The sequence below is a fragment of the Tiliqua scincoides genome, chromosome 1, assembly GCF_035046505.1.
Source record: "Tiliqua scincoides isolate rTilSci1 chromosome 1, rTilSci1.hap2, whole genome shotgun sequence".
Taxonomy (NCBI): domain Eukaryota; kingdom Metazoa; phylum Chordata; class Lepidosauria; order Squamata; family Scincidae; genus Tiliqua; species Tiliqua scincoides.
In genome coordinates this window covers 202,710,770-202,726,659 of record NC_089821.1, presented here as the reverse complement: position 1 = coordinate 202,726,659, position 15,890 = coordinate 202,710,770, and the positions used below count along the sequence as shown (strand labels likewise).

Genomic DNA, 15,890 nt, shown 5'->3' with positions numbered 1-15,890 from the left:
CAAAAGCTTGCAAACTGCAGGAGCTGAGCTCTTTGCAGGGTACTTAGCAGCTACAGTATCTGATTTTTGAATAGCCTCAGGGTTTAAGGCAATTAGATATATCTGATCTTTCCACCAATCTTTGGAGACCCACCAAAAATCAGATCATGAGCCACAGTTTGGAAGCCACTGTTACAGATTGTAAAAAATTAAATACATTTTAATTGACACTGAATGTGGATTCCTATGCCAGAGCAGAACAGACACAGTGCTCCCTCTGGCTTCTTCCGCAGGGAGGCAGGCAGGCTGCAATCTGATACACCAGTGGTTCTCACACATTTAGCACTGGGAACCACTTTTTAGAATGAGAATCTGTCAGGACCCACCATAAATGACCAGAAATGACATCATCAAGCAGGAAAAATTTTAGGAATCCTAGGCTGCGTTCCCACCCATACTAAATCCCATTTACTATCATTGCTAAAAGAATATACGAGTACATAGTACTCGTACATAGTAGCTTGTCAAAAGTACAGATCTGTAACATTTCCCCAAATGTAGTCACGTACCATGATAGCATCAAGTCTAATATATTAAAAATAAAATATTGAAATGAATGGGGACCCACCTGAAATGGACTCACGACCCACCTAGTGGGTCCCAACCCAGAGTTTGAGAAACACTGTGATACACACTTTCCTGGCAGTAAGCCCTACTGAACTCAACAGAACTTACTTCTGAGTAGACATGAATAGGATTGGGCTCTAAGGCTGCAATCCCTCACACTTTCCAGAGAGTAAGCCCTATTGACTCTAATGGGACTTACTTCTGAGTAGACACGCATAGGATTGGGCTCTAAGGCTGCAATCTACACACAGCTTCCTGGGAGTAAGCCCCATTGAACTCAATGGACCTTACTTCTGAGTAGACATGCATAAGGTTGGGCTGGAAAGCTGTTCTGAAGCGCCGCCGTCTACCGTCTCTCAGCAACCTAGACTGCGGCTCCCTGATTCGGACCAGCGAAGAAAGGCGGCGTGGGGGGGGCGGGACTCCGCAGCAAAGACGACTTCAACCTAAGAGGACCGTCTCCCCGCTGCAGCCCAGCGCGCGTCTGAACCACACCTGGCGGCTCCCGTTTCCACGGCAACCGGCTCCAGACAAGGCTCTTGCAGCCTCCCTCGCAGGCTGAAGACAGGGAGAACGAAGCGGAAAACGGGATTGGCCACTGGCCTCAAGGGGGCGGGCACGCTTTGGGCAGCGGAGCTGCTGATTGGATGAAGCGCGGCCTGCAGAACGCCGGGCTGGAATAGAACGGGGCTGAGAGTGACACAGCAATAGCTGGTCCTACAGCAACCGTCTTCTGTGAGGGTTGCCTTTTCTGCCCAATGTTGCATATACGCAACAGGGACCAGGTGTTACACCTGGGTTCAAGCACCTCTGAAAGCCCTGCTCCCTGGGAGTCCAAACCTGTGCATGTCTCCTCAGAAGTTAGTCCCACTGTGTTCAATGAGATTTACTCCCAGGAAAGTGTGGGTAGGATTGCAGCCTCAGACAACGTGTTCAGGGACTCAGGCTGCAATTCTCTCCACACTTTCCTGGGAGTAAGCCCTATTGACTATAACGGAACTGACTTCTAAGTAGACATGCATAGATATGGGCTCTAAGGCTGCACTCCCCTCCACACTTTCCTGGGAGTAAACTCCATTGACTATAATGGGACACTTCTAAGTAGACATGCCTAAGATTGGGCTCTCAGTAGCTGCCACTGCAAAATAGAGGCTCCAGCAGTGCATTCCTTAAGCCATTTCTGCCCAACAGTGCATATATGCAACAGGGATCAAATGTGAACATCTGTCAGCTGGTCCAAAATACAGTTTACAAGCTTCTTTTCCAGCACAGCTGAACTTGCCCCACCAGATACATAACCACAAACCACCACCCATGGAAAGTAGATGCAAAAAGTGCCCCAAATGGTCTGTTGCTAGCAAAATGCACCTTAAATCTAAATGGAGTGCAGCTGTTCTCTATATTTAAAACAGGAATCTGTACCCTAAAATCTAGACACATCAGCTTGGTAGTGGTTCAGCTTCTGAGTATAAAGGAGGGCACAGGTAACACAGGCTGAACCTTTCTTAAGGACCAATCCTATCCAGCTTCCCAGTGGTGATGCAACTGCAATGCAGCCCTGAGGTAAGGGAACAAACGTTCCCTTCAGTGATTTTCAACACATTGGTGTGCCATGAATGATCTGTAGGCGTACCTCAGGAGTTTAGGGAAGGGTTATTTATTAGTAAGGCCATTGGAGGATATGAGCCCCCCAATAGCATCATAGTGTGCCTTGTCCATTGTCAAAAAACTGATAGTGTGTCTTGACAATTTTAGGGCCTTCTCAGTGTGCCATGAGATGAAAAAGGTCAAAAATCTCTGCCTTACCTCCAGGAGGCTTCAGTGACTGCCCCACCACTACAGAATGCAGAGGATGCCTCACTGACACAACTAGCTCGATGCTGGAAAGTTGGATAGGTTTTGGCCCTTAGACCTGTCACTTTGCTCTTTGAGTGCTTTTTTTCCCATCAACCCAACACCCCTGGTGTTGAGAAAAAAAGTACCTGGAGGAAAAGACTGAGGGGAGAAGTAAACTGCAAGAAGAAAAGCCACTACACCCTTCTCTAGCTGTTAAGCCATTTCTGCCCAACAGTGCATATATGCAACAGGGATCAAATGCGGCTGGGCAAAAATGGGTTTTAAACAATGATTGCCTAGCTAGCTTCTCCCTACAACTGCTGTCAGCAAAGTCCAAGGTGGAGGATAATGAAGTAATGAGCAGCATTTAACTTTCTCCTGGCACCTGTTTGCAATGTCATTCTGGCTACAGCCAAGAATATTAATGCATGATTTGGAAAATTACAATGCTTTTCTTCCTGTGAGAACAAAGCTCTTTAGCTTCATCAAATATAAGGGTCTTCCTTTACTCAGATCTGCCTTCCCTCATTATGCTACATATCCTCTGCCTTCTGGAGCACAGCAGACACCCAATAGGAGTGGTGCTGAGTCTGGGAAAGGCTAATTGGACCATCCTTACATTCCTTCACCTGATGTGATAAAACTTGGCCTGTAGTTCTGCATTCCAAAACTGGTGGAGGATGGGTTTGTGGAGATAATGCTCCTCATTGTAGCATCCTTTTCAATACATTGTTTTACTTGATTTTGTGATTTGTTTTCCCTTTTGCCTGATAGTTATTCTTAGGTTATCTTTAGCAACCAGGGGAGGGGGGGGGGAGAATAACTTTGAAAAACACCTTGACAATAAAGACATTTTTAAATGCTGTACACTTATATCGTTTGAACTCCAAAACCCTGTTTTGCTCCCAAGGTAGCACGATTACAATTCCCTATCTATATTCCATCAGGATCTTCCCCCCCCCCTCAAACAATATATACACTGTCATTCATAAGAAGCACTCATGCAGCTCCAAACAAAAAGATAATCTAGTTTAGTTAGTGTTCCAACAGCAGGCCACCAGATGCCTCTTATTAGCTGAGCATCCGGTAATCAAGGTATGCCAGGAGCCTGCAGGAAAAACAAAGGAAAAAATTAAGAACAATAAAACCAAAACCTGGTTGGTTCAATTCAATATAAGAAATTCAGGACATCGCTTCATTATCAGTCCTTTTTGGTCTGCAAGCCCTGTCTCCTACAGTTTTTGTCAAGCCATCTTCACTGTCACACTTCTGTTCCTGTTTTCCTGCACCTTTCCTTCAGTCACCTCAGCTCTGGACTTCTTACCACTTAATTTTTCCAGTCCTATAGGATTTATATCAAGTCCTCGGTCAATCTTCCCCCCCCCCCCACCTAAGCTCTGGTTCAAGGAATTTAGTGGAAGTTTTTTTTTTTAAATCACAGGCGTACTGTGAACATTCGTGCATCACAGGTGTTCAGTATTTAGCTGAGCTGCTTTGCTGCCAAAAAACGGTATCATACAAGTCTATTCTGAAGATAGTGGGTCTATTTTAGGCAAATGGCTAGCAATTAGTCATAGACCTATCCTCCAGAAATGTATTCACTTAAGGGTCAAAACAGATGCAACTTTTATTCCATCCTATAACATAACATACATTGTTATGATTAGGGCAGCAGTGTTTTGGTAGGGAATACCAACCTTTTCCCCTATGTTGTTTTTCTCCTAAAATCTATTAGTATTCTTGGGGTAGGGGGTGGAATGATGTACAAAACTGAGATGTGTGTTCATTCCCTTTCATGCAGCAGGACTAATAGCAATGAGAAAGGAAATTTAGACTGGGGTATATATCCTACACCTACATTATATGGTACTGAGGACACAATCCTAACCAGGTCTACTCAGAAATCCTATTTTGTTCAATTAGGCTTACTCTCAGGAAAGTGTGGTTAGGATTGCAGCCTGAATTACATAAAATTGTCCCAGTCTTTTAGGACTTACTTTCACAGACATTTATTTTAGCTGAATTATAATACTGATGTAGGCTACTGCAGGAGTTCTTGCAACCTTCCTTATGGGAACTTTAAAAATACTACACTAAGGCTGTAATCCTATGCACACCAACATGGGAGTAAGATCCATTAAGAACTCAATGGGACTTACTTCTGAGGAGGCATGCAGAGGATTGTACTGTGAGTGGACCTAGGTTCCCATCATCATTTGGCACAGCAGTTTTATTCTTTTAAGCCTTAGAAATAAGTCATATTGCAAATAACTTGTTTAAAAAAATCTAGTATTGTAGCAACTACTAAATTAACATTAATTTTGCATTACTAAATACTGTTGTATGGAATCTTCACTATTGTGCAGACACTGTACACAAAAACCTTGTCTTTCTCTTGCTGGCAGCAAATTGAGAAACAAGACACTTCTGAGGAAAACACATGGTTCCCATCAGAACAATAGTATCAACATGTACAATCTTTGGCATTCATGGGAAAATTGACAGAACAAATTTGTGCCTGTGCAAGGGAGGTGAACTTTTTCATGAATGACTGATATCAATTCATATTATGTGTAAATAGTGAGCTGTTAGATGTTTTCCTGAAAGACATGTCATTTTGATCAGACAGAATTACAATGTAGTGTCCTTTATTGGTTGTTTTGGATTTAATTTTAAACAAAGTCTCGTTTGTATTAAGATGCAATTTGTGTCTTCCTGAGCATGCTCGTTATATCTTTTTGATGTTGATCATTTTTCTTATAAAACTTGTATGAAAATGTTTCTTTTAAATAAAAACATGGTAAAAAAATATCTAGCCTTCATACCTGGATGCTTTGGTTTTTCTTCTGCCAAATTCCAACATTATGAGTAAGATTTTGGAAGCAATTGATCTGTTATGGCCATTCCACACTGTTGAATGTTTAAAAAGTTATTTGAGCAATTGCTAAACACATTATCTTTTGCACATGTCCTCAATTTGACCGATGCCTTGGTAAGTGACAAGTGGGTGCACTGAAATGAAACAATACCAGAATAAACCACACTTACCTGTATGTGGGTCTCCAATGCCTACTATCCATCCCCCCCCAACTCAAGCAGGACTAATAGCAACCTGGGAACCGCTATGCACCCAGACTGTATTCCTGGCATGCAAACATTCCCTGTATTAGAAATGCAGCCCAGTTCAAACATGTCAGCAGTTTGTAATCTCACATTGTACATATGTCGCTATTGCTGTTTTAAACATGCCCAGGGTCACTTAGATCAAACCATCACTGAAAATGAATCCAGGAAGGGAGAACATACCTGCATTTCATCCAAAAATTTCCATGACATTATAGACATACGCAGGTGCACTTACTCTTACTGAGCAAGATAAACTACTGTAGTTTTGATTAGTTACATAAGGCATTGTTATGTTACCTCACATATGAGATAGAGACTCTGTTGCCTCTGTATGTTAGAGCAGTAATTCCAAAACTGTAAATAAGAATGTACAAGTATGCCACAAGAATTATAAATATTTAAAAACTTCTGCAAATCTAAAGTGCACACTGACAGAGGTGACTGCCTATGGTACTCCAGCATGATTCACTGTTCCATGCCTCATTCCAATCATGTTTACACTAGGGGTGATGATTCTCAGTGGCTCTTCAGTGAGTAAGACTGGATCATTCAAACCACTCCTGATGAAGAGATGCAGCAGAATTATACATCTTCAGGCATGTCCAAGCAGCATAAAGAAAGACAGTAGATAAATCCTCTGAGACTATTTCTTATCTAAAAGTAAACCCTGGGAGATGCAAGAGTAAAGTAGGTTTTTACTTCCATTTTTACTTCACAAAATATATATTTTGGCTACCAGAAATTTGGGAAACCTAACTTGAGAGACTTCAACTAATCCCTTTCTTAAGGATCCCATATTTTCCTTTTTTGCCCCCAGACAATGTTAATTCTGAATTTTGTATTCTACCAGAATCTAATGATAAGATCATAAATATTTATGATCTATACACCAAACAAATCAAAACATGAAATTGTACATTTGAATGATTTAAAATCCACCATTCCCTCCAGATAAATAGTGTCCATTTTTTAAGGTGATATGAATAACCTCTACTTTACTTTGCCCATGCTGTTAAAGAAAAAAAAAATCCAATCTTTGGATTTATTCTTCTAACCAAATTACATTCACTAACATCAGCTTTAAATGTCGGTTTAGACATGGTTAGCAGCCAAACTTGAACATGAGTAAGGGACTAATCCTATCCAACTTTCCAGTGCTAGTGCAGCTGCAATGCAGACCAAGGAAAGGGAACAAACATATCCTTACCTGCAGGAGGCCTCCATGGTTGCCCCCTGTTGCGGGAGGTTTGGGGGTGGAGTGTAGGAGTCTCCAGCAGAGCAAAATCAAACGGCAGCACAACAGAAACTCGAGGCTGATGTTCAAGGCAAACTCTCAGAAGGCAAAGAGGCACTTGACACGAGAGTTAGGTTCCATCACCAAGATATATTATATACAAGGATATTTACAGCAACACTGGTCAATCATACAGCAACACACATATACGGCATCCTGATTCCTATTCCTTGACACTCACCACCCTACACGCTCACCCTCACTCACCCCCTCACTCACCGAGGAGTGATTGTCTGTGACCTTGTTATATGCACAAGGCACACCCACAATCAGCTGCACAGAGTCAGCAATCAGGAACAGCTGCTCCCTGTTACTTGCTACAAACAGACTGTTCACCACAGCGTTTGTTGCATTCCCTCCTGTGCACAGGACCTGAGTGATTTCCTGGGTTCAGACCTCAACACCCCCCCAACACAGGATTCAGTGCATGCCCCATTGGCATAGCTGTACCAGCACCGGAAAGCTGGATAGGATTTGTCCCTAGCATGTTTTACTGTAACTATGGTTAAGTGACACCTGCACAGTTCTTGAATTAATACAGTATCAGAATTCAAGAACAGAGTGGCCTTGAGTGTAACAAAAATTAATTTCTGTATTTAGAACATTTTAAACTCAACTTTACACCATGTGAAGATAACTTACAATGTGATTTACAATGTGAACACAAGTAGTTACAAGACAAACAATTAAGGCAGTAGATTTTTTTTTCTTCAAAAGTTTATTAGGTGATTGTTTCTAGATGACATCCTAACCAAATAACATGCAAATTTTTAAAAAGAAAAATTACTATAAATACCTTTGCACACCCCATACAACAGACACCCTAAGGATACATAATTTTAGGATCAAATTCATATTTTAAAAATATACACATTGCCTAGTGTAATTAAGATCACATTTCTCATCTCCATCATTAAGTCAAATGAAAAAGGAATGTGTTCTTATGCCAAAGCACTATGTACTCCTGCATTATCAATTTTATCACCAGCATCTACTGATATTAATTAGTAACATTTTATTACTGAAATTGCTCACCCTAACACCATTAAGTTTACAAAGTGAAAAAGTTGTACATAAGAACATGACTATAACTGAGTAGCAGCAAAGTAATTATTTTCCAACATAGACATTTAAAATATCACTTCATTCCAAAACATCCTGTCCAGCAGGATATACATCAGCAGGATAAAGTTCTTTCTTAGTTGCGTATATATGCCAGGGGTGACCAAACAGTAGCATGTGCAGCTTGCGGAAATATGTTGAACTTTTTACATCACAATTAATAGAAAAGTTAAGCATTTTCTAAGCTTTATAATTATTTACTGGGTGTAAACTGAGAGTCCACTGGGTTAAAATGTCCTTTTAGTGTTCATGGTGAGTAACTATATTTAAGAATTTAAATGCTTTTTAAATACAGTGGGTCCTCTATCAGTGGATTCAGAACCTGCAGATTTGACCCACCACGGGTTCTGAATGCCTCCTGGTCCCTTCTGGAAGTGTTCCAAGAGGCACTTCTGGAAATTTCTGGAGGCCTTTTCACACTTCTGATCATGTCCAGAGGTCTTCTGTGGACCCAACCCACAGATCTCAGTATTTGTGGAGCGTCTGGGAACGGATCCCCAGCAGATACCCCGGTCCAACCTGTATTGCGGCTCTCAAACATCCACTATTTATCATATGTGACTCTTGTTAATTTTGCCCAGACTACAGGTGTACACATTTGATCCCTGTTCCGTATAAGCAACATTGGGCATAAATGGCTTAAGCAAGTTTGGCACTCCCCCGGATACATGTGCACAAACAACCTGTGTATAGCTGTCCAACCAAGACATTAGTTCTACATTTAGGACAAGTTTAATTCAATACCACTATAGTACATTCCTACACAAGACTGATAGGAGACAAACAGCATCTAGGCCATTTACAAACAAAAGGCACTAGTAAAGAAGGTCAATTGTTTCAAAATATTTTGATACAACTTAAAGCCGCCATGAAAGAGAAAAGATCCACAGGTGTGAGAAAGTAATCCAGTAAGAATGCTACTGAAAAATTCTGCAGAGCTCCTATAAAGATACAAAATAACTATAAGAAACATATTGCTACTTGAGTACTTTAAAACTTTTGTCTAAAATACAATGGACAAAATATTGTTGTGAAAGTTAAATGGCTATTATCCATGAGCATCAACATGACAGCTGAATGGAAGAAGCAGCATCTCTTCAAATACCAGATGCTGGGGACAAGACAAGTAGACATGCCTGTGAGTTTCCAAAGACATGTAACCAAACACTGGAATAAATGGACATTTAGACTGATCCAGCAATCCAATTCATATGAATAGAAGTTGGGAAGAATAAATTTTTTGACTTTTTGTTCTATTCTTAAACAAAACCAATGTCCATCACATATTGTGTTTGTGGAATACAGACTGGACCCTAGATTGTAAATAATAATGATCTCTCATAGTAATCTCTTCCATTAACAAGAGCCATTGCAACTGCTACCACAATCCTGCCATAAGGAATGGGAAGTCTCTTCTGCAATGCTGGTTATCTCCCTTTTCCACTGACCCTATGAACCATTTACAGACTGAAGCAGCTCAGTTAGAGGACTGGACATACATTTTATGTTCATGAAGTACAGGGGGCCTCCTGTACTTGCAGTTTCACAGATATGGGGGGACCCTATGCTCCCCTCTCCCCTGGAAGCTCTTCTGAGCCCCACAAAGGCTGCGTGCATCCTCCCACAGCCTTTGCAGGCTTCAGAATGGCTGTTTAGGCCAAAAAAGTGATTCCCCGATTTTCATAAAACCGAAAGTGACATTTTTATGCCTTTAAAAGGCAGATATGGGGGTAGGCCAGTACAGCACACAATGTAGCAAAAATATAGTTTAAAGGTATAACAATCTGCAAAGTAATAATAGTAAAAAGTTTTACAGAATTCGAAACTGAGTTATATAGACAGTAGTAATGGCATCATGTAACAACTTTGGGCTAAGTCAGGCTTTTTTTTTTTAGTTAGAACTTTAATCCTAAAACTTACCTACAGAAAAATTGTACATGACTCTAAAACTTAAGTCATACATTCAAATATTTTATGTGGAAGAGAAATGTAACTCTGGAAAGCAAGGGAATAGGCTATTTTATTAGCATAGGCACACCACTTAAAACACTCTTTTTCCATTTCTGATCAAATAGCATCAATTAAAAACTCAACGCTACTTGAAATGGCAAAATTATTTGAAGAATTTACTCTGAAGTGGTTGTGGTATTACAAAATTATAATTGAAGAATTATAATTACAACTCAATTATAATTACAAAATTGAGTTGAAGAATAACCATTTTTTAAAAAAATCTTGGCTTTTTAAAAATTTTGACCTGTTATAAAATTGACTCTTAGAAACGTCAACTTGACAAAAGCATATACGTAAATATTCCGTTGATTCAGACTATAAAGGCACCAACATATTAAGAAGGTTGGGCAGGGAGTGATGGTGGTGTTGAAACCTGCTAAATTCCTTATTAAAGTAGAAAGCAGACACTAAAGAAGTTTACATACCTGCTTTCTGACTGATGGAATTTCCTGCCAATTAATAGCTATTAACACAGCAATCTTCTTGACTTTCAAATGTAACCTTCTCATTTCACTAGAGGGCTGGTTCATGTAGTACATATTTCCTGCAGCACCCACCAATTGTTCTTGAATATCCATTTCCTGAAGAGAAACAGTATATAAACAAGTAGATTGCAGATACAGCCAGCCACAATTCCCATTAATGTGCCAGCTTGAAAAGTGCAACAGCAATTGCAAAAATGGTTGTCAAGGCACATCTGTAATCAAACAGTTCAGATTATTTCCCTATGCCACACAGTTCATTGAGTGTTCAAGGGTAAGTCAAGCTGCGTAGTGACGCCTGTTATAATAAAAATACTTTCTAGTATTGAATTCTCATTGACTTGATTGTTGAACCAATATGATTTTCTCTGTTCATGCTTGATACTCATTCCAGCAGGGCTCAGAATATATGACTGGAATTTATTCCAATAAACAATGTTCTAATTCTATTGGATTCTTCATCCAGCATCTGCATAAGATACTGACTTGGATCACATGTGCATCAGAAGTTTTCTGTCCCTCCTCTCAGTGATAGCCCCTTGAGGCCCTGAAAAGCTGTTCCTGATACTTGGGGGTTATGCTTCAGAACAGTATTTTATTTGCAGGGAACTGCAGCTGGGAAGAAAAGGTAAGCAGAAGTTGGCCTCCTTTCCCTTTTTCCCATACATGGAGCCCTTTGGATCCAAGCCACTGAATTTAATTTGGTAATGCAAATTGGGATCTGCAGAAGAAGAAAGATAAAGGCATTGGTTTTGAAACAGAAGAGCAAGAATATTTTTATTTTGACTTTTAACACAGGAAGTATACCATATGAACTTCATTTTGCATAATTCAATCTACTATCCCTGTTTAGAAGTCACTTCTATTGCCTTGATGATGTTGTATAATCAGATACATTCTGGGTACAGATCAAAAGTACAATAGTTCAAAATGTAGCATTAATATGCCCCACATGTTTCAAATGAAGAACAGTAAGAAGCTTGCCTTCTCATACAATCAGGGGTTTCAAGTACAATTACTTTAGACACCATTTCAGAAAATAAAAATTAAGATTATGACAACACATAAAAATTGGCAATACATTAAACCATTTTATTAAGGATGGCACACAGAACAAAGTACAAGTTATCCTTGACACTTCTGGCTGCTACTTCAAAAACAGGAGAATATAAAGATTTATAGTAAACATTAAGTATTCTACACTTTGAAATTCTGTAGCCCTGACCCAGAGATCTCACTGCTACATGCAAGGACACACTCAAGAATCAGACCCGCCAAACAAACGATTGGCAGTTTGGCAGAGATCATCATTTGTCAGAAAGAAATGACAGGTCTGATGGCACTGAATGACCACCTGATAAGTTGTGCAGAATGCTGGATTTTGTCTCAACAGGAGCTTTTGATACTACACCGCATTCAGAAAGACAAAGCATGTTGCCGAGTCCTCTTTTAGGCATGAATTGCTTTTTTGGGGTTGGGATGATTGGCTGGAAGCAAGAGGGGATGGCATATATTTTAAATAAGCTCATCTTGCACATTTGTATAGAAGCACTTTTTTTTAAAATGAAAGTTTACTCAATATTTCAATGAGCCTTTTGACTTGAAACACAACTTCAGAGCAGTGTTTTTGTTCAACAAGATTTCTCACAATCATCATCTTGAGAAAAAAGGTGCTAAGGATTGGCTGGGGTGGAATTTTTTCTCCCCATACACACATTAAATGTATATTCCCTATAATTTATGGCATGCAAGGCAAGGATTTTATGACAGTATGATAAAGCACCTTTACAGTGACTACAAACATCCATTATTAAAGCAATCATTGTATTTCAAAAGGGGGGAACTTGTTTTTATTATAGCAAAATAGCTTTAGAGAAATTGCACTAAGAAATCTTAAATACTGGAAAAATGACATCTAAGGGCTACATTTTGTAATAGACAAAACCAGTTTTAAGATTACTGGAGGATTCCAAAAGTGTTACAATAGTTTATTATAATCAGAGACAGGCTTTTCATTTACTAGAATCAGATCCAGTTTAAACATCAGTAGTTTCTACATCAAGGTCAGAGTGACAACCATAGCAATGCAATCTAATTACCTGCTTGCAATGCAAATATAATTACCTTTATACTTATTGGCAACGCCATAATACACTGAATGAAAGAGTGCCACCCAACCTTCCTGGGACTTTCAAATGTAGGTGTATAGCAAACAGTACCATAAAAATTTTTTATAAATTGCTTAGCCTTCTCTAGTATGCACTATTAAAGTAAGAATACTTTGGGTGTACCCTCCCAAAAGAAAATCCTAGACTATTTCAATGTAGATTTTAATGCAGTTTCATTTCAATAAGGTACATTGTAAGGTAAAAATAAAAGATTTGGAAAAAGTGGAGGTGATGTTCTCTTACGCTGACTAGAGCTCACGGAGACACAGGAAAGATTTATATTGCAACAGAGAAAAGTTACTTCAATTTCAAGCAACAGATTAATAGTACAGAACAGGAAATGGGCTGCAGAAGGCAAAGCAGAGTATGGCTTGCAACATGCTATTCAAGAAACTATTTGGAAGACACAGGAGGTTAATTGTACTACTTTAAATTTTAGTACAAAAATCAATAATTTAAATGGCTGGCCAGTAAATATAGTCACTGATTAATTGTTAAAACTAAAAGACTATTGTTAAAGTTCAGAAACAAAAAGTGGTCAGCATACCAAAAGTCTAATGCACCTCTTGTATGACAAGTGGCAGTACCTTATTTTGGAAAAATAATACAGAACTGAATAAAAAATAATCTCCTTGAGATTATAAACTCATTCTAGATTTGTGTACTTAACTGCACTGATTAAAGCACAGACAGCCATAGGGATTTATTTGACTGATACACATTTAACATGTCATAAAATGTCATGCTTTGCGCTAGTGAAGCATATGCCTTTATCCAGCAAGGGTGACCCATTTGCAGGAATAAGGATCAATGCACAGATGACCCTTCTGGATGTGGTCCCATGTGCACAAACTGATGCGACACAGATGCAAAAACCTTCACCTAGCACCCATAAATATCATGTGGTGCTCCAATATATCTTGCACATATAATTGAAGAGACTAATGGTTCTGCCAGCTCAAATGGTTCAAATTCCCTGTTGGAGGAAGGATGCATGTGTGGAATCAGTAACAGGCAATTGTCACTGTCAAGATCCAACACTGGCACTCTCTGGGTGTCTGTTGGGGGCAGGATGATTCCTGCACCAACTTGCTACTGTACATGAAAGTCTCTGGACCAGGCCGAAGCATTACATACTGTAAGTATCTTCCAAATGCAGAGAAGGAAAGCAAAAACAAACATAGAACATTATGGGGAAAACACAAATAACTACATCAATTATTCTTAAATAGATGCCTTGACATTGTTTTAATGCATCCTACATTATGAACATCAAATCTCATAACTCGTATCTTGAATGTTTTCTAAATATTAGAAAAATTTCCTCACAAAAGTATTTGACATTTTAATGAAGGACTAAAATCCCTGAGTAAACCAAAGACAACACACAAGTTTGGCCTGAGAAACACATAATTATCTGGGGCTAGATAAAAGTATACAATCTTTAAAAAGATCTGTTTAAGGCAGCAGTCAAATTTGAGAGAACTTAATAAAGGAGCAATGTATTAAGGAAGCCGACACATTTGTAACAGCATTGTGTGTCTGCATTTCCACAGACACAACTTCACTGGCAATTGTGTATAAATTCTAATTAGTTTCCTTATTAAGGAGTTTCAGAATCCACAAAGAGCAATCATTTTAGTAGAACAGAAGATGGTTTGTCTAGGTACTGCTGGGACTTTAAAACAGAAAGTGGACCTAAACTAGCATAGTCAAAACTAGCATAGTGGACCAAAACAAAATATATGTTGGACTCTATTGCCAACAAACTCCTTTATGAATTTCAAAGGAAGCTTTGATGTCTTCAAGACAATGTGATACAATGGGAATTGTTCCAACTTGATCAACAAACTGCTTCAGTAATGAAATGCTGAAAGATTTAAAATACAACGTATACCAAATAGCCACAGGCTGCATCTTTATGCACTCTGTTCTAGGGCTGGTAGCCTCCATAAATTGATCACAGAACACACGAATACTTTGCTACCTCTTTTAGCAATATCATCTTGTTTTTTTAAAAAAAAAAATCTCCAGCATACAAAAGTGATATGTACTTCAATAATCATTCCTTAGGTTATCCTCCTTTTCACAATTTTTTCTTCGATGTCATACTAATAGAACAGGTCTCTTTCTTTGGTAAACCTCCCACTTGATTCACCTTATTCTCCGCTTCAAACCAAGCAGTGCATGTGTCTCAAAGGTTAATTTCAACAAAAGCTACCAAAAACTCACTTCAAAATTATAGAAATAAGACTTCAAAATAGTTGTTCCTAGACTTACTCTCCACAACACCTCACTGGGTCTTATTGAACTGAATAAAATAAAATCCTAGATTTTGTAGATGATCTTGATACAACACTGCTAATGCGTAGTGTATATCTCGGTGAAGAGTATACCAACTGGCCCTGCGTCTCAACTGGTATCACCTTTTAGGAGATAGTCTTGAACCATGGACCATGGACATACAGCTCTTGCTAGGAAAAACCTAAAAAAAAACACCTACTTAATTTAGGCATGTAGTGATAGTTATGGGAAACAACACTTTTCTCGATTGCCTCATAGCAGATTATTATCCCAACTAGTCAATGTTATAGACTCTAACTTATACTCCACTCGATTTTCTGTATTTGCCATGATTTTGGTTACATCCTTATTTGCGAGAGCACATTCAATTGTGATTGTGCTACTGCCCTGGTATATGTGTAGGCGTGTAATACCACAATGCTTATATATTAGATTTGTGAGACAGCCATAAAAGCCAGGTTTTATCCTCTTTCTCTACTTACTTCAATGTATTTGAAAGATAAATGGACTGATTATGAGTTACTCTAAACAGCTCACAGTTCAAACACACTGAAATGACATCATGCTCTCCCAGAGATTCAAGATAATCCCTCAATCACATTGAAACTAATTAAAAGATACTGCTCTAACCACTTCCTACCAGTATCTTTAAGGTACTGGGAATCTGACAATAGTAGCTACTACCAAACACATGATTAAACACCCTATCAATGGGCAAACTTGCATATATAACATAGCCAACTACTGAACTCAACACCTGACTGCATGCTGATCTTGTCAGACCGGATGCTGCTTAACCAACTGAACATATGCGGCCCAGCCTCTTAAGGAAAAGTCCTCTTCACTCAAGAAGTATGCATTTCCCCTGAAAGTTCTTGAAATCTCATCAATAGCTGAAAAAAGTCACCAAAATAAATGCTTCTTTCATGGGCCCATCAG

The 15,890-nt window shown here is 39.1% G+C and overlaps 1 protein-coding gene across 3 annotated transcripts in view; it reads right to left on the bottom strand.

Annotated features, from left to right (window-relative positions):
- Positions 1-7,608: 7,608 nt before the first annotated feature.
- Positions 7,609-15,890, bottom strand: part of RNF217 (ring finger protein 217) — a 54,872-nt gene continuing 46,590 nt past the window's right edge. Inside the window, exons 7-8 of one of the 3 annotated variants that reach the window (XR_010793713.1) lie at positions 10,423-10,578; positions 7,609-8,925 (exon numbers count right to left, since the gene is read on the bottom strand). Coding sequence is in view for 2 of the 3 variants with exons in the window: in XM_066614136.1 (XP_066470233.1) it covers positions 10,524-10,578 (55 nt within the window). In the remaining variant the exon portion in view is untranslated. Of the gene's footprint in view, positions 8,926-10,247; positions 10,579-10,627; positions 11,201-15,890 lie in introns of those variants that run through there. The other 2 variants (XM_066614136.1, XM_066614145.1) reach the window with 2 other exon arrangements.